This window comes from Cephus cinctus, unplaced genomic scaffold, assembly GCF_000341935.2.
Source record: "Cephus cinctus unplaced genomic scaffold, Ccin1 Ccin1_scaffold0429, whole genome shotgun sequence".
NCBI classification, from domain to species: domain Eukaryota; kingdom Metazoa; phylum Arthropoda; class Insecta; order Hymenoptera; family Cephidae; genus Cephus; species Cephus cinctus.
In genome coordinates this window covers 198,904-215,795 of record NW_014333110.1, presented here as the reverse complement: position 1 = coordinate 215,795, position 16,892 = coordinate 198,904, and the positions used below count along the sequence as shown (strand labels likewise).

The 16,892-nt window shown below is 39.2% G+C and overlaps 1 protein-coding gene and 1 non-coding gene across 3 annotated transcripts; one reads left to right on the top strand and one right to left on the bottom strand.

Moving 5' to 3' along the window:
- Positions 1 to 1,969: 1,969 nt before the first annotated feature.
- LOC112494340 lies at positions 1,970 to 2,121 on the bottom strand. The gene has a single exon (XR_003059636.1). It is a non-coding gene; the product is annotated as a U1 spliceosomal RNA (small nuclear RNA).
- Positions 2,122 to 3,852: 1,731 nt separating this feature from the next.
- LOC107267648 (cilia- and flagella-associated protein 53-like) lies at positions 3,853 to 7,856 on the top strand. Of its 2 annotated transcripts, XR_003059632.1 has the most exons (3): positions 3,853 to 4,221; positions 5,987 to 7,579; positions 7,652 to 7,856. XR_003059632.1 is itself a non-coding variant. In XM_015739619.2 (2 exons), exons 1-2 carry the CDS (start codon positions 3,933 to 3,935, stop codon positions 7,330 to 7,332), a joined length of 1,635 nt encoding a protein of 544 aa, XP_015595105.1. In that variant the 5' UTR covers positions 3,853 to 3,932; the 3' UTR covers positions 7,333 to 7,856. The 2 variants fall into 2 exon arrangements, 1 of the variants encoding a protein (XP_015595105.1); XM_015739619.2 differs by having other exon boundaries at positions 5,987 to 7,856.
- The last annotated feature ends 9,036 nt before the right edge of the window (positions 7,857 to 16,892 follow it).

Genomic DNA, 16,892 nt, shown 5'->3' with positions numbered 1-16,892 from the left:
TAGTTCTTTGACACCCCTTGAAAGCTTTTCCCGTTGTCTCGGGACTCTTATGCGCAAAGCTGAGTCCCTCAATAAGAATTGTCAACGTCTCAAGAGAGGATTCTTTTCGACTTTTCTCGCAGACTTTGCATCCTCGCGATACCGTCTTGCGCCGAGACGGGCACAATTGTCACAGAAAAATCGCCAATATTCGACTGAAAGGACACGCTAAACACCTACCGTCGTCTCTAGAAAATTCAAAAAATTATATTCAGTTGGTTTTCAATATTACCAAATTTTCAAACGGCATTGTATACCGTGCGCGCGTTACAAGGACAGTACGACGCGCAACGGGACGCACCCGCGGCACCCTGAAAGCCAGCAACTCGTCGAGGGACGATTTCACCAAACAAATTTGGTGCCCATGCCATGGCTCTATCGACTACCGATAATTAAAATCTAAACGAATTTTCGAAATATCCTGGAAGTTTAGTGATACGGCCGTTGTGCCATTACGCACCCCATTCCCCATGCACGGAATGTTATTTATCGGCTATGTGGGTCAGCGTGAATTAATTAGTAAAGTTTGTTGAAAATTTCATGGAGATAAAACGGCGAGTTGCTCGTGTAATGCCAACATTTTTTTCATATTTCTAAAAAAATATATATATTTACACATACCTCGTGCTCGTGAGGGTCGGGAAGTACCAAGTGAGCAAAAAAAATATAGATATGAAAAAAATACCTGCGGATACGAATATATATGTGGACTCGTGCAGACGTATCTACTTGAACGACGGAAATATATGCGTAAAAATTGTCCGAACGAGCAGCCGATGCTCGCACGTATACGAATGAAATATTTGTCTGATAAGAAGAGCGCGACTTTATTAACTCGTCCGATATAAATGGCCGTGTTGTGGATTTATTAATGGTGAACGTGCACCGCGTCCTAAACCGCGGATAGGCCTAACGACCAATGAAAAGGGTAAAAAGTCCGAGGAAGGAGCCAACCCCCATTTTTTTACTTTCTACCCGCCGCACGGCGTATCCACTAGAAAAACAGGGAAGATCGACGAGAGGAGCTAAGGTTAAGAGGTAAATTGATTTTACGATAAACCTAAGAAAAAATATTTTACCCCGAATTTCTTTATCAGAAAAACCGATAGGATATCAGCCTCATTTTCTTAGGTACGTTACGAAATCACCATTTCATATATAAAATAGAAATGATAAAACGTGACAAACAATGTATCTAAAAATATAGGAATTTCTTAATCTTATACGCACGATGAACAGTCGTATTAAAGATGCAATTAAAGTCATAAAATTTTTGATATTTTTCAAGAACAATAGAGCTATGTACATTGATAAGCAACTATTGGTATTACTGTATCTCCAATGACAGAGCACTTGTCAGTCATCAGTCTACGTGATACGCACGGAACATATGGGGAAACACAGTGAGATTGGATCGACGTGTAATTCATGTTTCTTGGTAAATTTGCACCAGTAGTTCTCAGGACCTCGTTACCATTCTGATGAGTAAACAGCCGCGAATCTCAAGGAACGAAGGAGTGCGCCATTGTCTCCGCAGGAAACAGTCGAGCAATAAGCTACGTACGTGCAATTTAGCGCATTATCGTAGCGAACGGCTGTTTGCCAACGCGTTTGTCACGCTGCCTGAAACGCGCTATACACAAATAACACACCATTGGCGATAACACCTACCCAACCATGAAACATCCACTATCAAGTCCATAATATTCTCCCCGTTCATTTACCTCGTGTACGACTTCAATGATATTTGAGACCAAAGAAATTATTCACATTATTTACCCATGTCGACTAGATAAAAAAAAGATTCTTTACAGATATTACATGACACTTTGATTTTTTAAATCAATTTTTATACCGAACATTAGAACTGTACGAAGATTTGCTTATGTTCTATTTGTCATTTTCTGCATTCCATTTTTTGGTTTTATTAGCGGGGACTGCGCATGCGCTAGTACCCCGCACTACCAAAAATTAAACGCACAAATATCCAGTTTCAGGAGTATTTACAGGATTCAGCAGGTTTGCTTCAGTCCTGGGGGAACCACCTCGTTGATCGTGGTATCCCCTACGTTAGGTTAGTATGATGCGAAGCTGGATAGCTTCTGAGGTATACGAATGAAAGCGTGATTTCGCTTTCGAGAACTGGAGCAAAACAATAGATTGTCAAATTGACTTATTCTCCATCCATCGGGAATTATTGAAATTGTCATTTGACGTTTCTTTGTTCTTGGTCATGACAAAAGACTACGTTCACTGTAGGTGGGAAATTGGTATTTTTAATGTCTAATCGGCTACTTAATATCCCTTGGTTAAAATGGGGAAGGAGCTTCTGAGGGTACAATGAAAAAAAAAGAAAAATTCCCACACGGCTTAACGAGCGGGTTAAATAAAGAATTAAACGAACCGTAACGAGATGAAATTTGCATAATACGGATTTATTGCACAGTAATAGAAAATACGAGTGGGACAAAGATAACGAAGGGGGGGGGGGGATCAGATTTATAAAACCAAAATCCATAAGGCAATTTCGACGAATTTTTACCTTGACACCTTTTCATCAAAATTATACAAAAGACGACGCGAATTACAATAAAAATGTAAAAGCCAATTTCCAAGCTCCTCGTCTCGCAATCTTTCGCTAAATTATGATTTCGGCTGAAAGAAATTCTTCATGGGTTTCCTTTTTACATTGAACGTTACAAAGCCGTAGTTATACGTATGACGTTTGCGTTACGTCATCCGCTCAATCGTATAACGTTTCACGTTGTGAAATAAAAAATAAAAAGTTATAAATAATACTATAACGAAAAATGAGAAATTCAAATGCTCCGCGGTCGTTTTCAGGGTTACAAGTTTTCTCAACGAAAAAGGTGTAATAGGATTTACTGGTTCACCCCGTTCCATACTCACTCACCCCTTCGTGGAGGCACTCACGGTACTTTCTAATCCTCTTAGAGAGTGGCGCATTTTAAGGAAAGTTAGTCGAGTCGCTGCTAAATGCCCTACGGTTCCTCCTATTCGTTTCTCACTAGAAGAACTCCAACCCTCTTTAAGATCATATTATTATCTTCGTTGCTATTACTGTTATTATTTTGAGAGAGCGCAAGCTGCCGATAGGATCCCCTTCGTAATTGGTTGATATTAATTAAGTTCTTCAATATTTTCTACGTATAAACTTCCTTAGAAAGTTTTCAAATCTACATATTGTATTGTTGTATAACGGAGTTTCAAATTTTTTATAAGTACAATAGAGAATATTCGTCCAACGATAAAACCGAAGTAAAACGAATTATTTTCTGGGTTAACTTTTTACTCAAAAACGTGTATTACTTTATATTTGCTCTTATTGGAGACCAAATGTAGGAAACCATTACACGTGTTCTAATAAAAAATTAATCTAACAATTTCCAATTTATTTTACTTTGACTTTTTTGTTGTAAATGTACGTTATTAATTCTTTAAAAATTTATAAATTCATAGATACGTATAATATACCCCCATTTTTGATGATTAATTAAATAAAGTTGGGTCCCATTAGATCTGACTAGCTTCTTAACTTCATTGAGAAAACGCTGACGCATTCCTCGTTGTTCCAAGAAGTCACCAATAGATGATAAATATTTTAGAGGGTCGAATTACTAAAATGGAAATCTTCGATTTGATCATTCAATTCCAATTAAATTTTACAAACAAATCGTGTGTGTTAAAGCTACCCTCGTCAACACCCCATGAAAGTACCATGGAGGTTTGTTCGATCGAACCATGAATCCCCATGACAACCACCAGCAACTTCACTTTAGTCTATCGACTCGGTTCAGTAACGCCTAACCTTATAACCAAACTTTTCATTAGGAAGTTATATTCTCTTTTTCTGCCGTTTAAATCTTTACAGAATGAATTTCGGTGCATTTCCATTTCCAACTTGTGCACCGCTTAAGCCGCGTCGAAATCCCGTGGATGTTTTTGGCACAGCGAATGTCGCTGCTGGACACAGATTACGAGAAGCCAACAGTGGCTGCCGATATATGGAACAATTTTACTACCTCAGAAAGGCTACTACCGTGGATCCCAATGAACTAGAAGACCGTAGAAACTTGGAACAAGTAATATCAAGAGTTGCTTTCGAACAGAGGACCGAGAAGCGAATTATTCGTGAAAAGATTCGTCAAGGCGTGGAACAAGGTAGACAAATATGTGAAAATTTTATGAAAGTATATTTGACGTGAGAAAAAAAATTGTTAAGGTAGAATGTACATTAAGGGATCATCACAGTGTGAGCGTCCGAAAAATAGCCGACTTTCGCGATTTTTTTTTAGGTGGATGGAACAAGGTAATCGGTCTAATTTTTTTTTACAATTTGAAGCATCAATGAAGTATACAAAATGATTTTTTTAAAATTTCTTTATATATTGTTTAACGTTGTTTTTATTTGTGGAAAATTGAATGGAAAAAAAATGGTGTCCCATGGTAGCCAGGATTGCGGACGCAAATTTTACCTGAATCAAAAATTTCAAATGGTTTATAAATCTGTAGGAAAGCCGCTATGCTCCTATGAAGGCTTTTTTGTTGTTAGTGAAATTTGAAAAAATGGCGTCGATTTGAACAAAACGTATAAAATTTAGCCTTTTTTTTCGACAGTTTTTCGTAAAACAAAAAAGGAAGATTTCAAAAAAACAAAAAGCTTCCATAGCAACATAAGAAATGACGTGAAGAATGTTTTGGTAAAATTTCTAATGGATAGCTTGAAAATTCTTCCTTTGAGAGTGGCCATCGTTTTGAAAAACACTATTCTGAGAAAAACGCGTTTAAAGTTCGGAATGCGCCAGGTCTGACCGTCCAATCCCTTCTTCTAAGAAAGGCTGTAGCGACCGAAATAATTCGAATTTCGACATAAAAATTGGATAGAATGTTTATAACCGTGTATACTATCAGATAATGAAAAAACAAAAAAATCGATTTTTTGAAAATTTTACACTGCGATGATCCCTTAAAGGTCATTCTACAATGCAATATAATAAGAAATAAGCAATAAGATCTTCAATAGATATTTACCTAATTCCATTGGGTCCTCCAATCAAGAAGGAGAAAATCGTTTTTAAAACCGAGCGTGTACTAAGTCTCTACGATTTTTGTGACGTCTTGGACATAGCAATGATACGGAAGCGGTTGCTAGGGTCTTTAAGAACTTCACGGAGCACGAAACATGATGGGTAACATCGAGCATGCCCCGTTCCGTAATTTATAACGGCTTACGTTAAAAATACATAGCAACGATACGGAAGCGGTTGCTAGGGTCGCTAAGGATTTCACGGAGCACGAAACGTCATTGTCAAATGTCATTACCTGTCACCTGTCATGATCTGTCAATATATAAATATTAAAAAAAATGTGTATGCGTTTATTCATACAGATAAGTAAATCATTACTTCATTTTTAAAGTCAAGATGACTTTTATCGTAAAGAAATTTCATTTCTCTAACGATATTGATAATGACCTCGTCTATAGAGTTGGTAATGACAGGTGACAGGTAATGACATTTGACAATGTCGTTTCGTGCTCCGTGAAATCCTTAGCGAGCCTAGCAACCGCTTCCGTATCGTTGCTATGTATTTTTAACGTAAGCCGTTATAAATTACGGAACGGGGCATGCTCGATGTTACCCATCATGTTTCGTGCTCCGTGAAGTTCTTAAAGACCCTAGCAACCGCTTCCGTATCATTGCTATGTCCAAGACGTCACAAAAATCGTAGGGACTTAATAAACATTCGGTTTTAAAAACGATTTTCTCCTTCTTGATTGGAGGATCCAATGGAATTAGGTAAATATCAATTGAAGATCTTATTGCTTATTTCTTATTATATTGCATTGTAGAATGGCCTTAAACAATATTTGTCACATCCGCAAATTTAACTTCGAATAATTAATTGAACGTATTGTGTATTAAAGGAATGGCAGCCTACGATCAGGACATAGAGAAACGTCGCGAGAAATTACGAAAATTAATAATTTTGGAGGAGACCGCGCTTACCAACGAAATTGTAGAGCTGGCGAGTCGTGGGGATGAGATGAGACTAGAAGAAATGCGAGCTCAGGCGGAGAGACTTCGAAAATCGAGGGAGGACGAGCGTTTAGCGTTCGTAGCTGCTAAGAGGATGCAGCAATATCTATCGAGATGTCCTGACGCACGAGATTTATCCTCAGTAAGGATTGCAAAGGACGTGAAGCACTGCAATCTGGTTCAGATGACTGAGAACGAGGCGAGACGAAGATCCGAAAAGGAGCTCGATATGCTCTGGCATCGTTTGATGCTCAAGGAACTAGAAGTTAAGAAACTCCGTGAAATCGAAGATCTGAGAAGGAAGGATTTAGCGGATAAGGAAGTCGTGGATACTCTGAGGAAGCAGGTCGCCGGTAAGGAGGCCTTGAGGGAGGAGCTGAAACGCATAGAAATAGAAGAAAAAAAATATCTGGAGAGATTATGGAACAATATTCGTGAAGAGGAGCTAAGGAATCTCGCGCGAGAACGAGAAAAGCGTGAGAGACTAAAAAAGGATCTGGAGGATCAGCTAATAGCTGCCAAAAGGACATTAGCCGAGAGAGCCAGACAAGAGGCTGAGATAGATAGGATATTCAGGAACCTGAACGAGGCCGAATTGGCTCGGGAAAAAAGTATCCTAAGGGAATCATCTCAGGTTCTTCGTAGAGAGATGCTGTCCTATCTGAAGTACCTCGAGGATCTTCGAGTCGAGCAGGCGCGCCAAGACGTTCTCGTCAATGAGATTGTCGAGAAATCTTATAAGGACACCCTGGCGCGTAAGGATCTCGCGCTGAGAAAATTTCAGGAAGTGAGACAACGTAGACTTCGCGAGGTCCTGGAAGGACGTACGATGCAGCTGGAAGCTAGGAGAGAGAAGGAAGAAAGAGAGCGCAAGCGGAGAAACGAGGAGAGAGAAATTCTGGAGAAGAATTTGGAAAACGAACGAAATCTTGAAGTCTTTGAGCGTAACAGACAACGAGATCGTGCCCGGAAGTACGGACAGGATTTGAAGGATCAACAGAATTACACGGAATCCATGCGCAAACGAGAGAAAGAGGAGGACGAGAGGATGTATCGAGATGGACTGAAGAGAGACGATGAATATAAGAAATTAACCGAAGAATTATTGAAGGCTTCTGATGACGTAACACCCCATGCCTTTAAGATATTGATCAAAGAGTGTGCTGCCAGAAGGGATGCCGAGGACAAGGGTCTGTGCTATTGTCCACCGCCATTGCCAAAGGACTATCCTTAATTGTGATGAGAGTCGAGAGGAACGCGAGAATAGAGTAATGCGTCTTTCTGGTAATTCCACGCTGTACGTTATCAAAGACATTGGCTTGGTTAATTGGAAATGTAAAAGGGGGTGAAGTTTAAAGTGGACAGGGAGATCAAGCCAGAGCGCGAGCTTTACCTTAGCCACGAGGCGGTCCGTGGTTCCTACATCCCTTCTGGGCTCCATGGGATTACCCTGATTTATCGTACCAATTGCCCTGGAGTAGGTACGTCCAAACTTTCTTTTATTAGCCCCGGCCGACCTTTCTTTATTTTTCCCCGTACGAATACATTTCCAGAGACATTTTAACCTTCAGAGCGAATAAACCCCGTAAGTGATAACTACCAATCCGTCATCCCTCTCCAGTGCATCAGCTCAATCAATCAATCATCCATGCTCTTTAATGCGTATTCTGGCTCTGCGAATATACTCTACGAGTAAATATGTATGGATGAACATGATAAATCCGCCACATCACAGCTATATCCAGGTGACTCACTTACACTGCGTTCCATAGGCGGTTGGCCCTTGGTAGTAAACTGATATCGCTGCTTTACAAGTCGCTATTACAAGTGTTTGGTTTACTTTCCACTCGCACTTCTATAGGAATCAAGTAAGGTCAGATTAATTTTAGACTAGTTCGCATGCCACAGTTTCAAGACCTACATGACCCCTCGAAAACTCATCGTTCAACCTCTATAATTTGAAATAACGACTCGGGCTCGTAACTTCCCAGTAAAAAGCATCTTCCTGACTCTTCCGTGGAAACTCAGGTGCGTGCCGTGATGTACGTATATTGGGTGTTTCAGTAGGGAGAATGGATGGCCAGTGGGAAGGTTGAGGATTACGGTCAGGGGATTGGAAGGGGTGTTAGAAACCCAGAATGGTGATGGGGTGCACCCCCCAGGGCCGTAACGACGAATTGTAATAAGGAGCTGGATATTTGAATTTCTGAGCAGTGTATCACCGACTGCAGACAGTTTAATCTTACGAGTGGGAGAAAAGGGTGTGTGTATGTAGGTAACATGGGGGATGAATCGTTGTCTGCAGAGGAACAGAGGGGTTGTACCTAACAGGACCCAGGAAACGGGTCCACCATATTCCTCAAAGACGTACGTGCAAAACTCCCTATCGTTGTGCATGAGTATGCTTTATATCATTGGAAGACAGCTCCCTTTCAGGGAAACCACCCCTAACTTCTTTACCAACCCCTTTTCGTAGGACATCCTTAAGTTAACCGTGGTACCAAGTTGTCGCGGTTTATTTTAATATTTTAGTTTATGACATTTTTCAAGGGGATAATCAGTGCCTTGATATATTACCAGCCAACTTCAAGCAACCCTTACACGTATCCTCCCTATTTTTCTTTTCTCGGTATGCATACAGATATCCTTGCCTTTTTGAAAATATAGAAAAATTATTGCGAGCAGCTCGAGCACGGGTTTCGTGGGGACGAGAGAAGAGAGGATGAAAGATATTCGAACCTTTTATCATAATATATTATCACCATCTTCAAATTGACTTTATAAATGATTTTAATCTTGACGCCCTTAACAGGATAAAGATTCGAAATATTAAAGATAATTGGAACGCAGAAAAATTATAATTTCTTCTCGAAAAAGAGTAGGTAGATATGCTTCTTGAACTTTTTTTTTCCCCCCGAGTGGAAAAAGTTTCAAAGGGCGTGCTACAATGGAGAAAAAAATGGCGACAAATCATCACCACTCGACAAGAGTGGTTCTTCTGTTTTTTCTCTTCTTCGTCTTCCACGCTTCTTCTACTCTTTATTTTATTCTTTATACACTTTCGCACTCTTGTCTTTTATCCCACAGCAAAGGCGTTGACAAACCTCCCGTGAGAGATCCAACGCGCTGGATTTGGATTCGAAAAAAAGATTTTCAAATAAAAGTGCGCACTGCCACGAATACAATTTAGTCGATTTTCCACAGGACGCACATACACAGCCACGAAGTGGATAGAAGGTGGATAATGGGGGATGTGGAGGGTTGGACGACTCCAAAACGTGGGAATATTAAATTTTAAATAAAATTACCCTCCTTCGTAGAGGCGTGCTTTATCAGCGACCGTAATAATCATCAAATTTTATTCGTAACAACCCTAACCCTGGGGCGTGCTGAATCGACCTGGCCCTCTTAGCGAATTAAGAAGGCACGGAGGGACTTCATTGAACTCACACCAACCTCGGACAATTCCGAGCGATTCCGATTTTGATTACGTCAACGAATCCTTAAGAATTCTCCACGGAATTCTCCATGTTTTAAACGAATTTTTACAAATATTACTACACTTTTTGATCAACCTGAATTAAGGAGGTTTCTTTGTCAGAAGCCAAATAGGAGAAACACTCACTTACTCATGAAACTTTTATATGGCGTATAATTTTGAAACTATGTTTCTTTTTTTTTTCTAAATATTAAATCGCCAAAGATTAATTTTACTTGGCAATCATAATGCAAAATCCTAATGAGTCAACTTTTGGCCACGCAGTGGCCAGACTATTTCATAGCCATAAATAACGTATCGACCCCTTTTAATATCCTGAATATTTGAAGTAATTATTTCGACGATCAATAATAAACAAATAAAAGTTTAATGCTAATTGAACTTCACGAAAATTCCAACGACGTAAAATCAATTTTGCCAACCAATTCATCCGACGTAATGATTTCTTCTTCTACATCGCAACACAGTATGTCCTGCGGCTTAAAAATTATTTATCAGGACTTATTCTCTCTAGGAATTCCTTTAATCGCTTTCCTCGCGCGTAAACGATATTAAATAATTAATATATAAAAAAAGTAACTGATCTGCATTCTTCACAAGATACATTTTCAACGCACCTAACCTTAAAGCTCGAATCAAGATATCTAATTTTAAATTCGGAAGGAATATATATAGCAATAACGTTAATGACGCATTGAAATATTCAAGTGTTCGTCTCGCATGGAAACTTATAGTAAAACCTCGTTAACCAGAGGATTCCAAATGTTCTCAGAATACTAACATGTTTCTAGCATATATTTCCACTTCGTTTAATACTCTCATAATGAAATACACACGTTCTATTCACAGAAATAATAGGTACACCCATAAGCCTCGTAAAACTAACTGCCAGTATTATTGTGTTTAATCGAAATTAATAAATATTCATGAGGAAGGCACCTGCAACCTCGTTCAGGAACTAATTTAACATTCTTCCTCGACAGAGAGACGAGCTAGAGGTTCTGTCTGTAGTAAGGCACGGTATAGATATATAGTAAGGGGCTAAGGTAGCGCGTTGTTCAGACTCGTAGAAGCGTCTGTAGGGGTCGGTTGGACGTAGCTTGCAATGCGTTTCATTTGGACCAGACAGGAGAAACCCCTGGGCTATGCAGAGTAGCTGTTTATTATTCCCCTATACCAGCCCCACAAACTTCAACCCCCATAGACTTTTCCTTGTTCGTTATTCCGATAGGCATGCACCCTTGTCTACTTTACTTTCGGCGAAGCCTAACTTATCATTACACTTTGAAATGCAGCCCAGCTATCTAATAAGACGAGCAAAGTATTCCTTTGTTAATAGATGCCAATGCACCGAAATAGTTTTACAAGTTTAATTGCAGATGGCTATTCAAATTGGCATGTTCAAAAAATTATGCAAATATTTATCATATTGAGTGCTTTTGTGCAAAAAGGGCAGACAATTATTGGATAATGGAATAAATGCTTGTGTCATGCTCTCTAATTTCCAGTTAATTCGATAGGAGTCAACAAATGGAAAACATCGTTTTGGATAGCTGTTGGGGGGTAGAAAGAGTGGTAGAAGTACGCAAGGGTAGTTAAGGGATGGAGAAACGGAAAGCTCGCTACACGGGCTTTTTCCCATCGAATGATTCCACGCGACTGGTTAGAGGCTGCTCGGTGAGCTTTATATGGAATATACGGATACGGGATTGGTGAAGGGGTTGGTGGAGGGGAAGAAGGTTGTTGGATACGGAGAGCGAGTTAAGGGTACGTAAGAGTAAAGGGAATGTAGTATGAGTGGGATAGCTGCTCTCCTCTCAAGGGATGTTCTTTTGACAGACACGTCGATGTCGTCTACGACGGTCCTCCACGGCATTGCATTAATCTTCTTCTTCCGCCCCCTTATTGAAAATTCTACAGAGCGCTTCTTAGTTTTTGCAAGACCAACCTCCACCCTTACGACTCACCACCATCCCTATACCTCTTCGCTCCTCGTTCCTCTTGTACACCATAGTACCCAGGGGTACTCCTTTACCAAGCCTAGTAACAGACCGACCATGGAACCACCTTGACTTGCCCTGCTACCCTTTAAGGATTGCTCGGTGCTATTATCAATCACCAGATGTCGCCTTGGTGTACTCGTGCGTGTCCAGTATAATCTCCATGTCACCAGCGAACCACGAATCATCCCTCATTTCGTTGCTGGCAATTATCAGCAAAACACTTGATCGAGAAAATCCAAAAAATTCACCAGTTATCGAAATGGTCGGTTCCACGTAACGGGTGGCCCGCAAAAATTCAGCAAAATTTTTTACACGGATTCGTCGCCCTCAGGCATCTTTATAGCACTTATGCAGGACTGGCACAGGGGATGATACGAAGGGTAGAAAGAGTCAAGTACGGTCATAGGGCACCATATGGGTTTGCCTGACAATTAATTTTGGCTTCTCTTCCGGAACTTTGGGGTTGCCATGGCTCCATTTGACTCTTCTTGGTCATCCAGGGGTCCCTTCTTTCCCCCCTATGAACTCCCCATAGAGACCGCAACGGGGCCGTAAGAATTGCCGTAGGGCACGCCGCCTGGGGTATAATACAAAATTAATTTCCTTCCTCGTCCCTTTTCTTTTATCGTCTGGCGCATCTTTTCCATTCGGCAAGTTTGCCTTAAGCCAATGCCTTCTACTATCCCTTACCGTCCTTCCATCCGTCTGCTCTTTCTGACAAAGAACTTTTAACGTTCTCTCAGTTTAATTAATTTCACGAAGTACTTGCCCTCGGGAGGTGAAATCCCAATACCTCTGTTACATAGTCCGTAATGGCGAGCAAGGCCTTTAAATTTGATAATAGAAATTTAGCAGTAACAAAAAAGAAAGAAACTACCTCAGCTAACTTGAATAAAAATAAGTCACATCCGAGGATTAAGAATGCTCGTTTATGATGTTGAAATACGCCTTGCTATTTCAGCGAGAAGGAATATTTTCGGATGTACGTTACAGACTGACCAGGTATGCAAATTTAAATTTTCATGTATTATTAAATCTATAGAAAATACAATAAGCACGAGCTAGATTTCAATATAATTTTTAATAAGTTTTTGTTCCTTTAACAATTGGTAAAAGCAATGAAAAAAGTTGTATGTTAAATTACGAACTCTGACTGTATAATGAGGTTAAGGCAATAATTAATTTTTGGAACAGAACTTTACCTACTACACGCGATACTTCATGGTGTAATTGACTAGTCCGTGTAGGTCAGTTTTATCTGGTAACTGATCTAGCTTGTTCCCTTAAGGGCGGATCCGTACCTAAAGCAGATTACGAATATTACACCGGATCTTTGAGGGTTAGAACCACGAGTGACAATATGTCTTCAAATTTGTGTGCGAAACTCCGACAAATTCTGAGTAAGCGTTCCATGATTTTGGCTGTTTATATCGTCATTTTCTACTGATCCTCTTAAACGTCGCCATAGTCCTTCGAAATGCGGGCTAACAGCTGGATCGGTTGCACTGAATGACGTGCTGATGTTGCACTTTTCCGTGATACTACTGACTCATTTTTTATGAATTATATCGAAAACTATATAATGCTTACGCAACACCTTTTCACCCCCCCCTCTTCCCACCTCTTCCTCTTCTTCATACCAGTCATTCTTTATTCTTCATTTACCCTCTCCTTCAATCCTCACTCTACATATTTACCTTACTTGATACTCAATCCTCCTCTGTATTATTTGATACGGTCCCCATCGGCAATTTACATTTCAATATATTCCAAAAATCAAAAACAAATTTCTACCGCACAGCTAATCAACAACTTAAAATACACGTTTATAAGGGACAAAAAAGCAACATGATTCCAGAAATCTGGATTAAATTTGATTTTGATAAAATCGACCATGACAAAGAAGTTACATGCAATGAGGGTTGACGAAGAAAAATCCGACACCATGCCTATTTTTTTGACAGTCGCTAGTCAATCTTTTTTATATAACCAACACATAAAAAATCATCGACCCTCATACTCCCGTCGTACATTCCCTACTAAACAAGAACGTTAAGTTCACCATTACTATGTCATCAACATCCCTTCACAGTGAAAGCATTTCAACACCTGAAATTTCTACCGTTTAAAAAATATATCGATATACATATTCAAAATTGTACAATAATGTGAAGTCTTGGAAAGTATTCGATTCGGATATATCGATCATGATAACCTCGATCTAGCAATCTGAGCCTCGGAAATTTTTGTAAAAATGTTGACTTTTTTTCAGATTTTTTTTTAAGGAAATCTATAATTTTTTTACAATCTTTTGTATGGGTACATGCATACGTAGAATCCAGTTATGACAGTACCACATAAGAATGCACTACTTGTAAAGGATAGTGAGAAGATATTTCACGGAAGTGCACTTTCAAGAATGGAATATTCCAGAGGGAAATATAAAGGTCGTAAGTTCCCCCTGACACGGTGCAAGAATTATTGATAAAAGAATTTTACGTACGTCAGTTATAGATTTTAACTATAGTACGTATGGATTATCGCGACGCTCTATGTGCTTGATAATATATATAATGACTATAATCAGTATATATAATGACACATAATAAACATACGAATTTCTGTGCGACGCCCTGCTAAGGCAATAGAAAATTAATATCAGTTGTTAACATTATGAGATTTGTAAAATTGCCTTGAAAGCTCCCCAGTAACCATAGAGTAAATTACATAACAGAAATGGTAGAATTGCCCATTATAGTAGGTATATAATAATTATGAAACACCTGATTTACGTATTTATTATATCATAAATGTAAAATTTTAATGTTACCAATATATGTATAACCGTTATTCTGTGTTTACTGGATCTATAGACAGTTCTTAACACCACAGTCGTACCAGAAACTAATGGGGCTGCTTTTACTAATAAAACAGGAGAATTTCAAAACATTAATTTCAAGCTTAAACCTTTCAATGCTACGCAGTACGGACATCCTAAACCCCCCCTCCCCCCTCTTAAATGACCTACAAACATAGATGCCCAACAAATAAAAATTTTAAAATGCTACTGTGACTCCAGTTTCACTCTTAAATATCTAAGAGTTGATATGCACAGAACAGTTGCACAATTCGTGCATGGGATTCGTATGTGTTACATTGACAATTTTATATAAAACATTTTAAGACTAAACTGTTAGGTAAATTTTGTAGCTATGAAAAGTACTGTGAATAATATATCAGATCGACCAATAACAAATATCCTAACAAGGATTCATCAGCGCAATTTAAAATTTAATATAGGGTAAAGATGTCTGACGGGATAGCGAGTAACACCGCAAACTGTATGCCGTCTCAACACCTTTTCCCTACACGAATCTGTGTAGTATATGACATTATTTGCGTGACATAAAAATGTTGACATGGTTAGGTAACTTTTTCTAATATAAATTTATAAAGACATAGGACATTTCGTTTGATCACATATGTATTAATTAGTTAATTTAAATTATAGAATCCTCGACTGAGTTAAAGTACTTCGTATTAATTCTATATAAAAGTTCTGATGAGAGTTTGATTTTCATAAACTATTCGTAAATTTTTAAATAACTTTTGCCTATTGAACCGACATATAATTTTCAGCAATATATCTGAAAGCTCGGCATCGTAACCAAGCCAATAAGCCGACGGATTTTATTGTCATCTCAAATATTCGTTATGTGCCTTATCGAGAATATGTAGTATAAATGCTGAGTTCGGGTTTCGTTCTATGAAGTCGTTTGAGGTATATAACAAATGCCTCACGTTTTCCGCAGATAAAAGTAATATGCTCGTTTCACTGGGGATTCTAAGAGATAACAATATTTACGGGTTAAAATCCTCCGCAGATCTCAGTCCAATTGACGAACTGAGGATTTACTCAACGTTTTCATTGATCAGCCAAATGCGGAATATACGTGCGTTACTCGTCGAGAAAGCAAAATAAAATTAGTAAACGGATAGCTGATGGTAATTGCTTCCTTCTGTATAAATGCACGTTGGAAGTGAGTTTCTGCACTTGGGCAAATATTTTTTTTAAACGCGGCATTTCCGACACGAGTGGACCCTTGGCCCACTTCCGGCAAAGGCTCAATTCGAATCGAACCATGAAAAGCATTTTCACTTGCTGGCTTAATACTCTCGTAATGGAAACTGAAGTGGTTCGATCTTGTGACGTTGATTTAAACCGAATGCATTGCAGTTAGTCTACCTGATTTTTTCGGACTTCATTATTTACATGGAACTCGTGCATTTTTTACCTCCCTCACGAACAGTCAAGATATTTTTCAATATCTCCACTGCTCGAGAATTCGTGAATTTCACAGATCTCGAACAATTTCAATGACGTCACGGTATAATCAAAAATTAGGAATGGAAGACGGAGGTGATTGGAAGTCGGAAAGGTTTCGTATTTACTGAATAAATTGGTAGGTCCTGATCTAATTAGGTTACAAGGAGAAAAGGTGGGGAAGTCGGTTGTTCCGCTTCCTTTCACAGGGAAATATCACCGTCCAACCCTGTACCTAACACATTTTAGGCCTTGCGGGATTACCAGCTGATTTATAGCTTTTCCACTTTTTTATCCCGCGGAGCCCTTCGACTTACGATGCTGCTTTTAGGACTGTATCCTCACGTGTATTTTCACCGTATCCTCACCATTTTAACCATAACCATCAAGAATCATTCTCATAGTATCCTACGAGTGCTCTCACACATAATTATAAAGCTATCAACAATCGTTAACTTAAATAAAAATTTTCCCTGAGCCCAGTGCCATTAGATAGTTCTACATTGTATTAATATAAATGGAAATTAAAAGGAAAAAAAGCATTATTTTATGAACCAAGCAATACACTAGAGGTAGACCCTTGCCTATAATGCAAATAGGAAATTGAAGTAGAAATAGCCTGGTTAGAATCGAAATCCGCCGGGAGATACCTATTGACTTTTCGTAAGGTAATATCAAGACGGAATCGGCAATCCCGCATTGTCGACTCCCATAACAGTCAGAAGAGAATCAGGATATTCCTGAAGATTTCAGGGACTCTGACTAAATCGCCAGGATAGAGGGATGCCCGGTTAAACTGCACGATTTACAGACCATTCAGGAAATTGGGTATCGAATAGAAACCGGTTGAGGAGGCTTCAAGGTTCGGTTGGAATTGTGCGTGGGGTGTGAATTCTTTCAGGGAATTGTCTTAGAGAGACTTTCGCTCTCCTTTTCGCTCGTTCTATTACCCCCCCGCCCCCCCTCTC

Bases quoted from the DNA above. Each gene is read 5' to 3' on its own strand.
- LOC107267648 (XM_015739619.2), top strand. From the start codon at position 3,933: ATGAATTTCGGTGCATTTCCATTTCCAACTTGTGCACCGCTTAAGCCG. The intron at 4,222-5,986 runs GTAGACAAATAT...TGTGTATTAAAG, and splicing joins TCGTCAAGGCGTGGAACAAG to GAATGGCAGCCTACGATCAG.